At 38.8% G+C, this 17488-nt stretch overlaps 2 protein-coding genes across 13 annotated transcripts in view; one reads left to right on the top strand and one right to left on the bottom strand.

The window, feature by feature from the left end:
- LOC143221747 (uncharacterized) overlaps positions 1 to 16891 on the top strand; it is a 54234-nt gene extending 37343 nt beyond the window's left edge. For both annotated transcript variants that reach the window (XM_076447222.1, XM_076447232.1), the window contains 7 exons: positions 4304 to 4787; positions 6044 to 6525; positions 7192 to 7385; positions 7920 to 8230; positions 8322 to 8396; positions 8909 to 9088; positions 9294 to 16891. In XM_076447222.1, the coding sequence (XP_076303337.1) occupies positions 4304 to 4787; positions 6044 to 6525; positions 7192 to 7385; positions 7920 to 8230; positions 8322 to 8396; positions 8909 to 9088; positions 9294 to 9335 (1768 nt within the window). In that variant the 3' untranslated portion in view covers positions 9336 to 16891. The remainder of the gene's footprint in view (positions 1 to 4303; positions 4788 to 6043; positions 6526 to 7191; positions 7386 to 7919; positions 8231 to 8321; positions 8397 to 8908; positions 9089 to 9293) is intronic.
- Sick (sickie) overlaps positions 13022 to 17488 on the bottom strand; it is a 375431-nt gene continuing 370964 nt past the window's right edge. For all 11 annotated transcript variants that reach the window (XM_076447138.1, XM_076447119.1, XM_076447108.1 and 8 more), the window contains 4 exons: positions 16196 to 16726; positions 15117 to 15319; positions 14660 to 15027; positions 13022 to 14107 (listed from right to left, as the gene is read on the bottom strand). In XM_076447138.1, coding sequence (XP_076303253.1) covers positions 13949 to 14107; positions 14660 to 15027; positions 15117 to 15319; positions 16196 to 16726 — 1261 coding nt within the window. In that variant the 3' untranslated portion in view covers positions 13022 to 13948. The remainder of the gene's footprint in view (positions 14108 to 14659; positions 15028 to 15116; positions 15320 to 16195; positions 16727 to 17488) is intronic.

Here is a 17488-nt window from a genome sequence, read left to right on the forward strand (position 1 = left end):
TGAGATTAATACACAGTTAAACTTTTACCGTTGAAATTGGTAATCGGCGAAGTTCGTACACACAGTTTGCAATTACTTCAGTCAGTAAACTCGTTATGGCAACATATATATGGTCAATTTGTTTATACGCTGTATTAATCGAAACGTCGTCATATGTTTTTATTACTATAGAATTTAGAAGGGAAAAAAGTTGCCCTCTCTCTGCCAGTACCGGATTGGTCACGTGACATTGTAACGCATGCACGAAGGGGATGGTAGAGTGGGGACATAAGTTAATCTGGCGACTCTGCTTATGCTAAATATCTCGACGATGACCTTGAACACCGCTGTACGAAGTGCAAGCATTCTTATCGTTCTAACGTTAGGAATAGATGAGAAAACGATAGAAAAATTTAATCGCTGCAGTTTTTCGCTGCAGTTGAAATTTCTGCATATCATAAAAACAGATGTTGTAGAAGTTCGTTAATCGAACGCATAAAATTAAGTAATTATACGGATACCTTTGCACCGATATCTCTGCAACGAAATCAAAGTGACCTTGTGACAGAGAGTTCGAGTCGTTTATGCAATCCGTCTAATTACACAGTCGGTGCCTACAACTGGCGATATAAACATTTGTGTATACTTCGTTATAAATACGATAGTATAGACACATGCCCCATACGGTTTGTACTAAACGTCCTTCAGCTCAGTGATATTTATTTTCTATTCAAGGTCAAAGGAAACTTATTAATTTTCTACTGAGCGCTACGTAACATCATACATACTTACAATTTTCATTAGGTTCCCACGTCCAGTTTTTAAATGGCAGTCGTCAAGGACTTGGCTCCTGTTATTGTCAAATATAAACACAACAATGATCAGTTATTAATAGACAGCGGATTTAATGCATTTATGACAAAAATGACTAGGTACCATTTGATACAGTGAAAACATTAGAACAATTTAAACATAGTGTTTCATTATTTTCAATCTATTAACCATATTGAGAAAGAAAATAAATTTTCATTTCACTCCACTTTGTTGCAATTCTCGTAGAAAATGTTTATTTTACATGAAGATCCGCTGTCTAGTCATCAACGAAAGATATTAACAACAATGCAATTGCTTCATATCTTACGTAATTCTAAATAAAAAAAAACTAACGATAAATTCCTCTAAATGAAACAAAGTTTATAAACAGTAAATTTAACAGAGACGATATTTGAACGCTTAAACAAATAAGCTAGTTTATACACCTACGTTGTACCGCAATTTGTTTAATAAAAAGTTCGAATTGCCCAGTCTTGTAAACATCGAACTTACCTAATCAAACACTGTGAAGTTATCTCTATTTCGTAAACTCAAGCGTCCCTGTTAAGAATAATTAACAATAATCATTTATTTATATTTATATCTGGTAATAAAGAAATTAAATGTCTCACAAGTGGTTGAATCGAATTAAATCAAAACAAAAGCGAATGAAATGAATTTTTTAGGAGCATATGAGAGGGTAAACTCATATAATATCGAGTCAAACTCGTGATGAGGGTTTCAATCGTATCCTATATTAAGTATGAATTTTATTAATTTCCTTCAGAGCAAAATAAAATTCTGTTCTTCTGCCGTCGTTATTTACTTATTTAGTCACGAAAGAAAATTGAGATCTTGATCTAAGCCGGACGGAGATATACGATCTTAGTCAGTTAGAGTTGGGTATATCGGTGTGAACTAGGGTGCTTCTTAATTTTTGACCGACGAATTAAATGCACCGCACCCCCCAGAATTGTTCCTTTAGGTGAGAAAAAATTTGTGCAAAGTTTGAGATCGATCGAAAAAAAGGATCACGTGCCCCAAAGCGACTGAAAATTTTGAAAATTTTGAAATTCACCTCAACTATGGAACATGGCATATCGTTGGATTTGTCTTTTTTTCTGAATAGGAATATGGAAAAATTATATGACTTCCTTTAAATAATAATAACAATTATTTTGCCATTATATTTACCTTATTGAACAATGCAAATTTCTCCTCTGACATTTTTTCGTACAATCACAAATAACAGAGATATTTAAACATTTCCATGTATTACATTTTATTTATACATACCTGTACTGAAACAAGACTTTAAGAAGCCTAAAGTGACAGTTTAGCTACATTAGCATTGAGCAATAAACAAAATCAACTTGTACTTTGCATTACAAAGTACTTTTGTCAACTGTTAAGTAAAGTTATTAACTAAAACTATTTCTGTTACCACAATTTTTTGTCAACTGGCTTTGGTTTGCAAAATATGAGCTGAAAACCACTTTCGCAAGGCAGAAACCAGGTACAGTTCCTTACCTGGATACTGGGTACCCTCGATGCCGTCCATTAACATAAAACGCTATAAAACATTTCGCCGGGATTAGGACTCCTCAAATGAGGGTAGCGAGGGGCAGCGGACCCGTTTACAACTCTCCGTACTGAACACTGGACCCAGGACGGTCAGGTACGAGGGACGTTCAGTACACGTGCACCCTCCAGGACAATTTCCCATTAGTCTACCCCTGTTTTCCTGACACAAGGGCGTGCCAATCAGAGACGCTACATCGCTTCGCGACACGAGGGGCACTCTCCAAGGTCCGCGTTCCATCACGACTATCAGGCCCTTTCCGGACCCAGACAAAATTGTATAAAAGCCCGTCCGAAAACGGATCATCAGTCATAGCTGATTTAACCACCGAACAGTGCACAGAAGTCCAATGGAGAGTAGAAATCACGGAAAACTGTTCTTATTAGAACATGACGAAAGTCAAATTATAGGCGCTAAGTTGCCATCGATAGGACAAGTTTTAAGAGTTTTGTTTTACAATTTACGGAAAGTGAAATTGAACCTTCGATCTAGCTCATATCTTGCTGTGAAAAAAGTGGAAGTGTTGTGGAAAAAGGCAAAAATTCCATTCAGGCAAAGCCATCACAGCATCAAGAAATTGGAGTCCTTATACCAGAAGTGGAGGCTGTTACAAAAGAGTTCTAAACGACGATCGCAGCTACAAGATAAGAAGGAACAACAATTTCTTGATCAATTAGATGATCTTTTCGATATCGCACATGTTGATGCTTTAGAAATGATCACGATCGATGAAGATAAACAATTTCTTCTGAACCAAAGAAAAAAAGGACGACCAGGATCGATGATTGGAGGAGTTCGAAGCATATTTTGCAAACCAAAGTCAGTTGACAAAAAATTGTGGTAACAGAAATAGTTTTAGTTAATAACTTTACTTAACAGTTGACAAAAGTACTTTGTAATGCAAAGTACAAGTTGATTTTGTTTATTGTTCAATGCTAATGTAGCTAAACTGTCACTTTAGGCTTCTTAAAGTCTTGTTTCAGTACAGGTATAAATAAAATGTAATACATGGAAATGTTTAAATATCTCTGTTATTTGTGATTGTACGAAAAAATGTCAGAGGAGAAATTTGCATTGTTCAATAAGGTAAATATAATGGCAAAATAAAAAAATTTTTTGGAAATCATATTTTTGAAATTTCGAGGTCATTGTTATTATTATTTAAAGGAAGTCATATAATTTTTCCATATTCCTATTCAGAAAAAAAAGACAAATCCAACGATGTGCCATGTTCCATAGTTGAGGTGAATTTCAAAATTTTCAGTCGCTTTGGGGCACGTGATCCTTTTTTTCGATCGATCTCAAACTTTGCACAAATTTTTTTCTCACCTAAAGGACCAATTCTGGGGGGGAGGGGTGCGGTGCTTTGTATCTCGATAAAAAAATTTCACAGGTATAGCTTAGAAGCTCCCTAGTGTGAACCAGTACTAATTTTTATGGGACTTTCGCCAACTTATTTCTGGCATTCTTCTGATTGAAACAACACTACACACGATACGATTTGAATTGTAATTAATTGACGGTACGTAGAAAGTTTTCCGTTTTCACACGCGGTCGGGGAGGTCACAGAAAGAATATACTAGCCCTACACGAGGATCTGGCTTAGTTCAAGATTTTATTGTACGATGAATATCGTCTCTCTCAAGAATGTCTCAAGAATCTTTCTCGTTAAGAATTAATTATAAGGACAAATAAAAAAATAGTACAACAAGGGCTGGAGCAGGGTAGTGGACGAAGATATTGTCGCGTCATCAGAGGCTAACTCTAGCCAATTGTTAATGATAATGATCTGTTGCTTTTTCTTCTCGATCCTGTTGACATTTTGCAATATGAATCGCAGAGTAGATCAAGGCCGGCAGCATACAGCACCGAACCGAAGGGCACAGGAAGCGCTTACTCACGGTAGAAATATTTGTTGTTTGCTTGCAGTTTGAACAAGATGCACGCGATGGAAGGTGCCGCTGGCAACGGGAAGAAGGTGGACTCGGCCGAGAAGACGAGGGAGGAGGATTCGTCGAGAGCCTCGCCGAAAGTTCCCCAGAGCCAGCAGAACGGAGCTGCTCTGCCGGAGGAGACCGCCGCGGCTCCCACCACCGTCGAATGCCTTCGCTCGACCTCCATCAAAAAGGAACCCCTCTGTGATTCGGAGTCGGAGACGACGACCAAGACAACCCTGTCGGTGGAAACCGCGCAACAGAAAACCGCGGTGTCGCGATGCGCGAAATCCGAGACGGAAGGAAGCGGCAGGAAGCGAAAGTCCACCGATGGACAGTTGTCCTCGAACGGAAACCCGGCGCCGAAGAAATTCTGCCTCGAACAAAGGGAACAGTATATATCGTCTTTGGTTGGCTGTGAGAAAGTTACCGCGGATGAACTTGCTGCGAGGGCTGATCAACTTCGCGCTGAAGTACAGGTAAATATAATACATATATCTCTAGACCCGCTACATTGTGGTCTCGATTCGCCAAAACGGGGCCAAAACCTGAACACGTTCCCGGATCTAATTGAAAATTTCTCATTTATAGTTTTCAAGGTCGCTGATCACAAATCAGAGCCTAGAGATTCTAAAAACATACTGGTCGAACCAATACGCCGGACGGGTATATCGTTCCATGCGGTCTTCGCGAGTTCACGATGCCGCCATTTCGTAAATAATCGAGATTTCGAAATTATCTTCCTTAATACACTTCCTAATTTTCTTGTTTTCAAGATCATAGCAAAAGTCAACAATATGTTTTTGAAAGTATATGTAACTATTCTAATTGTGATGATTCTTGTTTGAAAATACTCGGAAATATCTGTGCTAAATCTTCTGGAAACATTTCTCAACGCACTTCCAACGAGAAATTCAGTTTTAAAGTTTTGGACACGTTTTGGCGATTTGGAACCACTGTGCGCTCAGCCGAAGTAACGGATGACCTTGGGACTATAATGATCAAGTACGAGTCTCTAGGAAAGTGTTATAATGTAGGAGTCGCTTTAGATTAACGATATGACAAACTATAGCAGCTGTTACACTGTAATATAGCAGTACAATATCGTTATACGTATATGGAAAATTGATTCCTACTACCGCAGGGTAAACACCGCGAATGAAGTATAACATGATAGCCGATAGTAGACTGCAAAATTTGACAATTTTTAAAGTTGAAGATGTTGATGTACGATTGCTCCTCTATTAAAATCATTAAGGGAAGAAGTAACATTCAATTTGGTTTCTATTTTCTGCAATCGATGTAGACGATTTTTATTTTACTAACATATTTGTGACATTTTCTGATTGAAATAATACCAAACATGACATCATTCGAAGCATATTTGCTTGCTGTTGATATTTGAAGTCACAAAAAAAAACAATTTACAATTAGTCTAAAGCGATCTTATATACAGTAACGATTTAATCTAGCACAGTAACTAGATACACACCTGTTCCATTGTTCGAACACTCATGTTCCACTGATTAGTACGAATAATCGAGATTCTATTGTTATGTATTACACAACGATTACGAACAACAGAAAGAAGAAAATGTAAGAAATGTTAACCAACCAAAAATTCTCTTCAAACAAATTCGCTTCGTAATTCACAACAGAGTAATAAAAAGAATATGTAGGCTACCGGTTTATTTGCAGTATAATAACAATACGTTTTCCTTTCTGTTCGACGCAGGCCTTGGACGAGTTAGCACGTGCCAAAGAAATGGAATGGAACGAGATCCTAAGCATGAGGAAACTCAAGGAGGAGGCGTACCTGAGAATCGAAAGAAGGCGGCAGGTGATGGGATTCATGGAGGGCAATGGTCAGTTAGCGGACACGTTACCTCCGGCTAGCTTATCGCTCGGCCCTGAGTGGGAGAGCAGCGGGAACACGACACCCGTATCCAAAGAGAAGTTAAATTTTGGCTCGAAAGAGGACTTGCCCGAGGAGAGTTCCCGGGACTCGCCTGCTTTCAAAAAGGAGAAAACCGGAAAACAATCGTCTCAGCGACAATCAACGCCTCCCAAACAGGGAGGAGAAAATGGCCGGAAACAGGCAGAGGCGCTTAGCCCAGAAAATAGGCAGATCGGCGAGGGTCGGCAAGGAGCCATCGTCGACGTTAGGTCTATTATCGCTGATTATAGACTGAGACATCCTGAAATAGTGCCGCGAAGGTAATTATTCCTGTTCGTTAGATCTGTTTACGAAGGGTGTAACTCTTTTCTGCTACCTGCTCAAACTGCGAACAACCACCTTCGTATTAATGATTAAATGTAGACACCATTACGGACTTACCAAAGCTTTTCGAGTATTTACTCCTGCTTTGGAACGGTGTTCTAGTAAGTCAAGTTTTCTTAGCTTCTATATAGTAATTGTTTTCCAAATTCGCACTTGATTCCCAGTCTATGTAACCATCGGGCCAGTCAAAATGATAGCTTTTGTGCGTATCGTAGGTGCTATTTAAAATAGTCAGTCATACAATTCTTCGTCTATCTGTAAGAATTAATTTTGTTCATAGTACACAGTTGTTTGAATCGAATTTCATTGGGGATTCACATAGCCTAAAGGACTTAAGAAGAAATTCCGACGATAAGCTTTAACTTTGCACTTTTTATTACAATGACTACATTACTTTGATCTTATGGATTTTTTGAAGGATGATTGTTCGGCAGTCAGCGTGTTGGAAGCATTTAATAACATCAATATATTATTTTCAACATATTAAAATTATTGAAGAAAGAAAGAAATCTCTGTTGGACTTTTGTCTATTGTAAAAATTATAAGAAATATGTAATCTAATTATTAAGGCATTTTGTTTAACGTATATTTTTATGCTGCAGGGGTCGCAGAATGAGAAATTCGGTGAACGTTGGCCTTGGAGCTGGCGGAGCTATGGTAGAAACGGGCCACAATGTTGATTCGAGGCCATCTAGTACGGACTCTTGTAAAAGCAATCCGAACATGTCTGATCCCAATAATTCCATGAGCTTTAAGGATGTGCTCGTACAATTTGCTAAGCTGAGTCAACAACAAGGTATGTCAGAATTAATACGATTTTCTTTTCGTGTACCGTTTACAATTTTAAGTAATTCTCTGGTATTTAATTAATTGATTAACCGCATTAATTAAGAAGAAAGTACGAAGTTACGATACAAGTTAAAGAAAATCTGAGTCGTTCATTTGCTAAATCGATTCGTAATGTTATCGATTTCCATTAAACTGAAATAAAATTTTCATTTTGTTGTCGTCGACGTATAATCATTGAAGAATATATAGGCATACAATATATATCAATTTTCTTTTACTTCTAAGAGATTATGAGTGGGACAAAGGAGTTCTAATCTCCGTAACTATAAAATAAATCGTAGCGCAAGGGGTTAACTCGACAAAATAAAAAATAAAGAACATTGATAAAGTATTATTTTATTTGACATATAGTTTTCCGTTTATTAAATCTGGTTATTAAAGAAATTTATTTTGTATCATGTTCAATATTAGATAATGGTGATGCACTGTTATAAAAGTTCAGTAAGAATAATTTTGGAAATTTTCAATTGTGTGTTTGCAGGTGAACCCGTGAAAACGCCTCAAAATTATCCGGACGTGACGCTTCACCCCGTGGCGCCGTCTCCAGCACCCCAAAACACACCACCACAGCAGAGCTGTTCATTGCTCCATGGAATTCTCACAAAATCACAATCTCCGAGACCTACAACTTTTTCACCTACTTTAGCTAGATTACTCACCGCACCTGAAAGAGAAAGGAATGCACCAACAGCAACGTCCATGCCACAGCAAAATGCGGCAACCCAGCACCTTTTGCAGGCATATCAAGGCTCTAATCCGGTTTCTATCAGCGACCTTCTGTCTTCTTCCAAGGTGCGTTGCCGTTCCATAAAATGCAAATTAGTTATATTACAAATTGGTGGTGGTTTTAGGATTACTAATCTTTATCGCTTTTCGTTTCCAGGCTCGAACTGAAATAACTATAACACCTGTCGTCAACACCCCGGCACAATCTCATTCGAATAATTTAATCCACGTGGTAAGGAAGATATCAGTATACTTACTTTCGTAATGTCTACCATAACGTGTAACACACATCGGAAATATTTGCTGTGCAGTAATATATTTTTAATCGTGAATGGTCTTCGACTGTTCTACAGAAATTTCACTTATGTGTGCCAGTTTAATATTATCAAGCTATACGTATAAAGCCACAAAATAAAGTGAAAAATAATAAGCTTATTCATTACTAATTTGATAACTCAGGCATTAACAGATTGATGTACAAGTTTGCCTCCTATGCAAATTCTTCATATACCTAATATATACTATATCCAATTGAATTAGTTAAAAAATGTAGTAGAGTCATTTAATGTAAAATATTTATTTTCTAGTTTATGAAATTTAATAGGGTTTGAGTACCTATGGAGGTTATTAGGTTTTCTTTAAGTATTTTAGTTTTGTTATTCTGTCATAAATCTCACAGTAGCGAGTATGTACAAAATGAATTATGATAATTTTGACCCTAATTTGATTGTAATATTATTTTAGGACGATGTTGAAGAAGAATCTGCAGTAATCGAAGACAGAGAAACGCGTATTTCTTCGGGTGGAAGGGATGCGAGAGAGGACAGAGACAGTCCTCCACGTTGCCAAGGGTGTCATGAACGTGCAGCGCAATTCGTATGCGCTGGCTGTGGAAATCAGTGGTACTGCAGCCGTGAATGCCAAGTAAGATATGCCATTTTACTACACTTATTAGGCTTATTAGAGTCTTCTCGAGTTCTCCGGTCGTTTTTTGAAACCTCTTTCAATGTATTTTGCACATCTCTACACTTTATGAAAGTATGAAACCATTGTGCAATGAATCTAACAAGTTCAGTATAATAACTTGCAAAAATTTTTGGAATGTTACGAATACAATGATTCATTTCAGGTTGCTGCATGGGATGAACACTCGGAAGTTTGTTCTGGCTAAAGAAGGCCGTATATCGATCCAAAACCTCGTACTCGCGGTATCGAGTGAAATACCTATTCAACTGAGAATAAATCTAGTCAAAAAAGAATGGCCAAGAATATACGCGTAATTGAGAGTACGATAGAACGAAAGAAATGACGTTAAGAGAACAGTGTATATTTTTAAGGATCTACAGATATGTTAATCTGTAAAGAAATAAGTTTTATTTCATTAAAGATGGATCGAAGAGTAAAGAATGAGAACGTATCGAACTTCGTGAAGTCCGAAGAGGAGGGACAGAGATCAGATCATCGAAGTTTGTGTTGAAACGGTCGTTGCTTCACTGTAATCATCGCGCGTTGCTTTTATTCGGTATTGGTATCAAATGATCGAGAGTCTTTATCACGATCAAGAGAGTATTAACCCTGCTGAAATTAAGCATTTAATGTGTATCTTCCAAAAAAAAGCGATAAATTGTTCACTGAATTCCTAATTATAATTCGCGTTAAATATAAACGTACGTAAGAACCTTATGTATCGGATACTTTTTGTTATATTTTAACCATTGTATGACGTACAGTGTGTGCGCCTAGTTGAGGATTTTCAACTTTTTCCAAAGGAAGTGAAGAAGGAAAGGTAGCTATATCTCGCAATGCTGTACAAAATTTTATACATATTAGCAGGGTTGTTCAGCATCAGATTTTAAACAAGAACAGTGTTAGTGCCATGCGTAAGATTCGTTTCATGGTTAGCTTTGCATTCTGAGAAAGATCTAAGATATAGGTTACTTGAGTGTCTTTATAATCCTCTATCACTTCATTTCGTTACTATCTCTCTTTCTCTATTTCTCTCTCTCGTTTCTTTTTCTAAGCAAAGCCTGTATGCATTATGATAAAAACGACGTCGCATTCGACGATCACAGTGCGAGATACATATGGACACTCAACCTTCATGTATTTTTGTCGTTCATTCAAGAAAGGCACGTAAATTGCGTACCTAATACCATATTTTATACCATATTTGTTACCAACGTATAAATCTAGAATTAACGAGACGTTAGCCTTAGTGTAGGATTAAGCTATTTCTTTTCCCCTTGAGCTCTTTCACTTGTTCGTTGGTAACGTATCGACACGATTTAAGTTCATTTTCTTCTTTTTTGTAAATTAGCATGTTACCCAAACGACAATTGTCCCTGACATAATCTGTAGTCCAAAGTTCCTACAGGTAAACGCAACATTATATATATTTTTCCCAATTACGATGCAAACCAAAATAAAATAAAGTTTTTAAGCGCATATCTGGATCTTTTTATTACTCCTAGCCAGTGTTTCCCAGAATGGTACGCGTACCCCTGGGGGTATAGGAAGAGTTTGGAGGGGGTACGAACGAAACTGATCGTACGGCGAAAGTGATCGGAAATTGAGTTTTGTATTAGGAGAACATGACATCTAAGGAGGTGGCACGAAATTCAGTAGTGCAACTCAATGACAAGTCAGACGGTCGAAAATTGGTAAATTTAGTTTTTTATTAGGAGAACATGATATAACGAAGGAGGTGGCACGAAAAATCAGTAGTGTAACTCAACGACAAGTCGGACGTTCGGGAAAAATTAGTGGTTCAATAAATATATACGTAGACACACGCTTCTTTATTACATTGCCTTTATTTATTCATTGTAGATTCATACATGAAATCACATGTAAGGTACACCGAAATGATACAATGTCTGTACCACTTACTTCATGGTCTGTACTAATCTTGTTTGCGTCATATACTTCGTCTGTGATAGAAACATCTCATACATCATAGAAGTCAATGGGTTCTAGTCTCTGCTAATGTAGACAACTGGGTTGTAGTCCATGCTAACGACGGACAGGTTAGTTTCCGATTGACTTGGTGCAGCACTAGCGTTTCTGAAAAAAAATCAAAAGCACAGAAAAAGTCAGGCGTCAAAGCACTGCGAACTGCAACCACCGACGAGACGAGATCGTCGTTGTGCTTGCTACAGATTTAATAACAGTATAGTGGGTTTTGTTTCCTGCTAAAGATGATGTAGGACGTGGAAGCTGTTCCAGGCTAAGTACTCGCATATACTCTCTGTAAGGGTGGATTTATAGTGGAGCTGCGAGCATCGATGATAGCGGCGCGGTGAAAACAAACCAACATGCGTGACAACATTTCGACACATACTAATGAAAAAGTACATATGTATTTTCATTGTTTTTCTTTTTTTCACCGCACAGCTCACCTCGCTGCTCCACTATAAATCCACACTTAGAACCGTGTTTAATCGCGAAGGGGCGAATGGACGCTCGAAGTCAACTCGCAGAATAATATTAGCCTTTTGCAATTAGTGCTATTTTAATTAAAAAATTAAACATTTCTACCTAGCTAGAATAATTCCATTCTATATGATTTATTTCATTGTATGGATAATGAAATTGATGTAATACCTCAAGCAATACTTAAATGTTTAGTAATCAGATCCATTAGATCCCAACGCTTCTCTGAGGAATTATTTAGCAAATTCATTTCTTTGGGTATATATTAATGTAAATAATATTTTGAATAATGGTACAGCAATTTCTAGTGGTGACTTAAGGGTTAAAAATAAGAAAGCGGATAAAGGAAGAATGATCGAATGATTATCAACGACATAAAGTTTAGTGTGATTTTATTTGATGACACAATAATTATCGTTATTTGAATAAAGGTCGAGTGCAATGTCGTACAGCGTATAAATACGGTACAAACGTAAAAAACCTGTAAATGCGACTGTATAATTGTTACGTTACATGCACATCGATTTCACGACGACATCGTGCCACCGACCGAAATCTGAAATCGGCCATGAAGCCCCCTATTGTTAAACATGTACAATATGTATAGTCTGTGTAGCCTGTATTACTCTTCGTTTTCGCTTTGGTAGTCGACACGATCCAGTGAATTGCACACGAATGATTGATTCCCTTTCCTCTCTCCGTCTCTTTTATTTATACACTTTATACGCCGCTGCCTAAAAAGAGATCTCTCACAGGCTACCGTGGGACTTTCAATTGAATTTCCATCTATAGCGTCATCGTACATTCCAATCGTATTTCGTATTTACAATGTTACATGACCAGAATTACTCACATATCTTACTGGCTAGTTATAAACTTTATCCGTCATCGTACATTTAGCGCCGTCATCGTTAGGTTGTGTCTGGTGTGTGTGTATGTATATATATTTATATTAACATTTTTTTTTTAATTAAATAGAGCTTTCGTAGCAAAGTATGTATAAATAGACTATTTTTGCACGCACACCCATCAGTGCTCACTTCGATCTGCGCTGCATTTCTGAAGGCGAGACAGTACACTCCGTTTTGAGCGGTTCGTTTAATGAGATCCGTCTATGTATATCGAATAAGATAAGCTATTACCTGAAAAGTAGTGGACGAGAGGAATGGCAGTTCCCCGGGGATCCTAAAACCTTGGCTCAGTGCGAAGCCGTTTTCTTTTTTGTTGTTTACGCTCTATGATAATACTGTATATCCCATCGAAATTTCTCGAGAAGAGTCGCGTTAAGCTACACCTTACATTGGATCGTACTTTGACCGTAGAAATCTTATTCGTTTAAAATAGACTCGTACTTCCGTAACGGCAGCGTGGATTATTGCATCGCGTGGTGACGTACACGCCCCTACGTCCCTTCATGTTCAAAGAACGTCCGCGTTATGTCGCCTACTTGTCCCTTACTTATTTTAATTACATATCACACCGAGGTGCTTGACGCACGTAAAAATCTAGAATAAATATAGGCCAGTTGTAGGCATTGAAAAATTTTTTTCCTCGACAGATTTCTAATTCCTAATTTTGCTGGTAATGCATACCATTCCCTTATCGTTTAAAAGCGAATGGAAGGACGTGTTTCACAAAGAACGCTGTACCGCGTATTGCCAAAGACCTCTTGGTCCTCATTAGGGGTGTGCGGGTATCCGAAATGTCTATTTCGGGTCAGGTTCGGGAATGGGACTTTACTGAACTCTCCGTATCTCGCAAGAAGTCTCCTGACAGGAATTCGAAAGGAATGCGGCGTCAAGCCGGCCGATTGGGTCATTCCACTGGCACTTTCGGTTCTAGCCGAATTATTGGCTAAAATGTGACGTCACGGCCTAACCCTTTGCCCCTGTGCCGTCTTGCGGGACTTCTTGTGAGGCACAGAGAGTATGATTGACGCTTTCTTTATGATCTTTCAATCTAACTTGGGGTTTGAACTTTTCGGGTACCCGAATGGTGCAAACTATCGGCCCGTCCCGAGGCGACCCGACATTTCGGGTATCCGCACACTCCTAGTCCTCATTAATACATTGACCGTTCCGCTACTCTCTTTGATATCTTCTTCTTATTTCTTTTTTGTTCGTCGTAAAAAGTTAGAAGGAGAAAAATCTGTAATTGTGTAATCTTAAAGTTATTAAAAATTTGCTTTTGATTCTTTTTTGTTTTTCTGACGTTTTTAGATGCATCAAATTCGGTTGTACGTCCCAAACGGGTGTAAGTTCCTAGCTGTTTTCCGTCTCGATGATACAAACTGGCCTCACGCGTTAATCACCTCTAAAGATTTCATGTTTCGTTCGCATAAATAGTGTCAAGTTACAGCGCCGATTCTACACCCCTGGACGACGATGTCGATGAACTCAGGTCTTCCGAGTGACGAGTGTGGGATGAGTCGAGGGAGGTGACCGAGTCGCTGTCGTTGCTGTGAGGACTCGAGTAATTAGCCGCTTCCTGTAGTCTCATTAGCATGTTCAGCTGTAACAGCGGCGAACGTTAATTAATTATTATATTACGTTACTCTCTACATACACTCCCGCTCATAAGTCTTAGGACAGCGATCATATTTGTATTCAACTCTGTACAAATGAACGATGCGAACAAATTTTGAAGCAAAGGATGCTGCACTCATATTCAAGAAGAATGAAATGATGTGTGTGATGACCTGAAATCGTACTTGGATCAGGTTTTTGCCGATAAGGACCAGAAGTTTTATGAGCGCGGAATTGTGAAGATATCAGAAAGACGGCGAAAGATCATCGAACAAAATGGGAAATATTCTATTGATTAAAGTTCATTGCTTGAATAAAAAAATAGGGTTCTATTTCACCTTAAAACACCGAAAAATTACTTTCTTGCCAACCTAATAAAAATAGGACTTTTTAGGGGGATTGCGGCCTAGGTTGATCTCTTATCTAGCTCTTTTGACTACTGAAAACCCCCATCTTTGCATTATCAAGAAATGAGAAGGCGCATTCCGCAGCCTTGTAATCCTGGATCAAGTCTAACCTCTTGAGGAGGTATACTAACCAGTGGATCGCCTTCGGTGTCGCTGTGCGTGCTGCCGAGGCTTTTAACGCTTGATCCTCCGACTCCGGAAGTGTGTCCAGAAGTGACGACATCGTAGCCAACGTCCTCGGGACGCAATCGAAGAAGAGCATCGCTGCCACCGTGCACTGCGTGCGTAGAAATCCACGGATAACTAGAAGTGATAAATTGAGCTGGATCTTCCCAGGAAGTGTCGCCATTTCCATTTCCACTGACGCGTCTGCCGTAAAGTGTTAATCCCTCTCTGACCGCTTCGACCAAGTACGGTATCACGGAGTAGTTCCACAGGTCCGTGAACCATACTTGAGAACCTGTTACTTCCATCGGACAGGACAGAAATAGTCGTGGCCCTGGAAGTTAAACATTCGTTATTAAGCGGTTTGCGGACGCGCAACAGTTATTGAAGGTACGGGTAATCGTTGAGTTCGATCCGTCTCACCTATAGTCACGTCGGAGCTGCTATGAGTTTCTAGGAACTTGTTGAGGTGTAGCCAAACACGGGGCAACCACTCGACAACTGCCGCCATTTCTGCATTCCTGGTCCCAGCACACTCGCGAAGCTCGTGCTCCAGTAGTTTCCGCCTGAGATAACGGCCTAAGAACCCTTTAACTGGTTCCATGTGGTTAGCGCAAAGCACCCACCTGCGAAGGGAAAAGTTTGCCGGTCATTAATCTACAAGAAGTATAGCAACTGACTAATGAGAGCTGATCGTGTGTGACACAAAGCGTTGCCATTCATTTCTTCGGAGACTGTTGAAAATTTAGAAGCATTACAAAATGTCTAAAGTAATTACAATGAAACTTTATGAATGAAATTTTACGCATTCACGTAGCTATATTTTTTATTTATTTTCACGATTACAGGAAGAAAGGTAGATTTATAAATACAATAAACTAGCTGCCCTCCGCAGGTAGGGCCTCCAGGCGGGTTACGCCCGAACACTGTCGACATGCCTGGAAAGGTTGTCATAGCAGATAAAAAACGCGCACGGATCAGCTCCGAACCGGCCGATTATTTACCACCACCGCTCTTCGACAACTTCAACCCTGACAAATGGACAACATTTGCGACAGACTCGCCGAATCAGATCGATGGGATTATACATATATACACACATACTTTTTCATAGTACAAGATAGTAGAAGATAGTACAAGATAGTAGAAGATAGTACAAGATAGTAGAAGATAGTAGAAGATGTAGAAGATAGTAGAAGATAGTAGAAGATAGAAGATAGTAGAAGATAGTACAAGATAGTAGAAGATAGTAGAAGATGTAGAAGATAGTAGAAGATAGTAGAAGATAGAAGATAGTACAAGATAGTAGAAGATAGTACAAATAGTAGAGGATAGAGGATAGAGGATTGAGGATTGGAGATAGAGGATAGATTTTGTAGGTTAGTGATAGAACCAGAAGCACGCAGAAAATTCAAGGACGTTACAATCCCCTTGTAAGTATGTAGTATGATATAATGGATGAACAGCATCAAACGTTTATCGAAAGAAAACGTAAAGTATACCTGAAGTTGTGATGTAACTGAAGATTTGTTGTGCTACAAGTTGCTTGACTCATTGTACCGATAATAGCTGGGCAAGACGAGTGCCTGGTACCAAGGAGGCCACTGAACAATTCCCCCAAGGATGCAGCGTGTTGCAAATTCTCGAGTATGATTACTCTCGGCAATTCGTCGGCTGCGTTCGAGTCGCATCTTTCGGCGATGTGTGCGAGATACTGCCTGAGTTCTTTGCTGGACTTGTGGTCAACGTTGAACGTGGCTACCGCTGCCGCGTCCTTTGTATCGTTATCGATATCTACTAGGGCATGAGCCAATTTTCCAGCCAAATAGCTCTTCCCGGTACCGCTGGGTCCACAAAGAATCACCCTGCGATGCTCGGTCAGCAACGATATCAATCGTTGCACAATGGATCGTGGTATCAGAGTGTCCACTGCAAGCCACGAGTAACCGGAGAGCACTAGGTAAATTGTTTTCACGTGGCCAATCAGATAGCCGCAGGGAAGCAGTTCCGGATGCTGGGAGTCTGTAGTGCACCTACGTGAAAACAGTGGTACTTAAAGTTTATTTATCATTTTTAAACCTTTAAGAAGAACTCAAACATTTTATCTACATTAGGGTGGCTCTTATTTTACTATTACCCCAGAGTTGTTCCAAGTAATTAAAAAAAAATCTGTGCAAAGTTTGAGCGCCTACATATAACATGAAAACGTGCCCCAAATGGATTAACTCCGTGCCCTACGATTTATTTTACAGTTTTAGTGATTAGAAAATTTTGTAGCTCGTAATTTCTTCAAAGAGGAGAAAATTCATATCTATTGTATGCCTATTATATTCTCCAATAGTACACTAACAATATCACAAAGCAAATTTTATTTCGGTTTAAAGGAAATTAATTAAGCACACATATATGTATATGTCCCAAAAGTTGGTTTTCGAATCATGCACATAATGCAAATTCATGTTAGGAAGTACTAAAACATTAACAGAAAGATTATCGCATTGTTTGTATGTATTTAGCAACATTAAAGGAACACATTGCGAAAGAAACTTTTGGGACAACCTAATATATTCATTGTAGTCAATTTCTCTCCATTTTTCGAGTCTTATATTGTTTCCATCGCAGTAATGACACTGTTCATGCGTGTCTAATGTCACACAGCATTTCGCTATGCCCTCCTGTCCGTGGTGACTTCTTCTGAACTCAAGGGAGATGCTTTCAAGTGTAATTAATTTTAAATATTCTCAACGAGTGAAATTGATTTGCAAAAGGTTGAATTTGATTTGCAAAAGGGTGAA

This window comes from Lasioglossum baleicum, chromosome 1 (assembly GCF_051020765.1).
Source record: "Lasioglossum baleicum chromosome 1, iyLasBale1, whole genome shotgun sequence".
NCBI lineage: Eukaryota > Metazoa > Arthropoda > Insecta > Hymenoptera > Halictidae > Lasioglossum > Lasioglossum baleicum.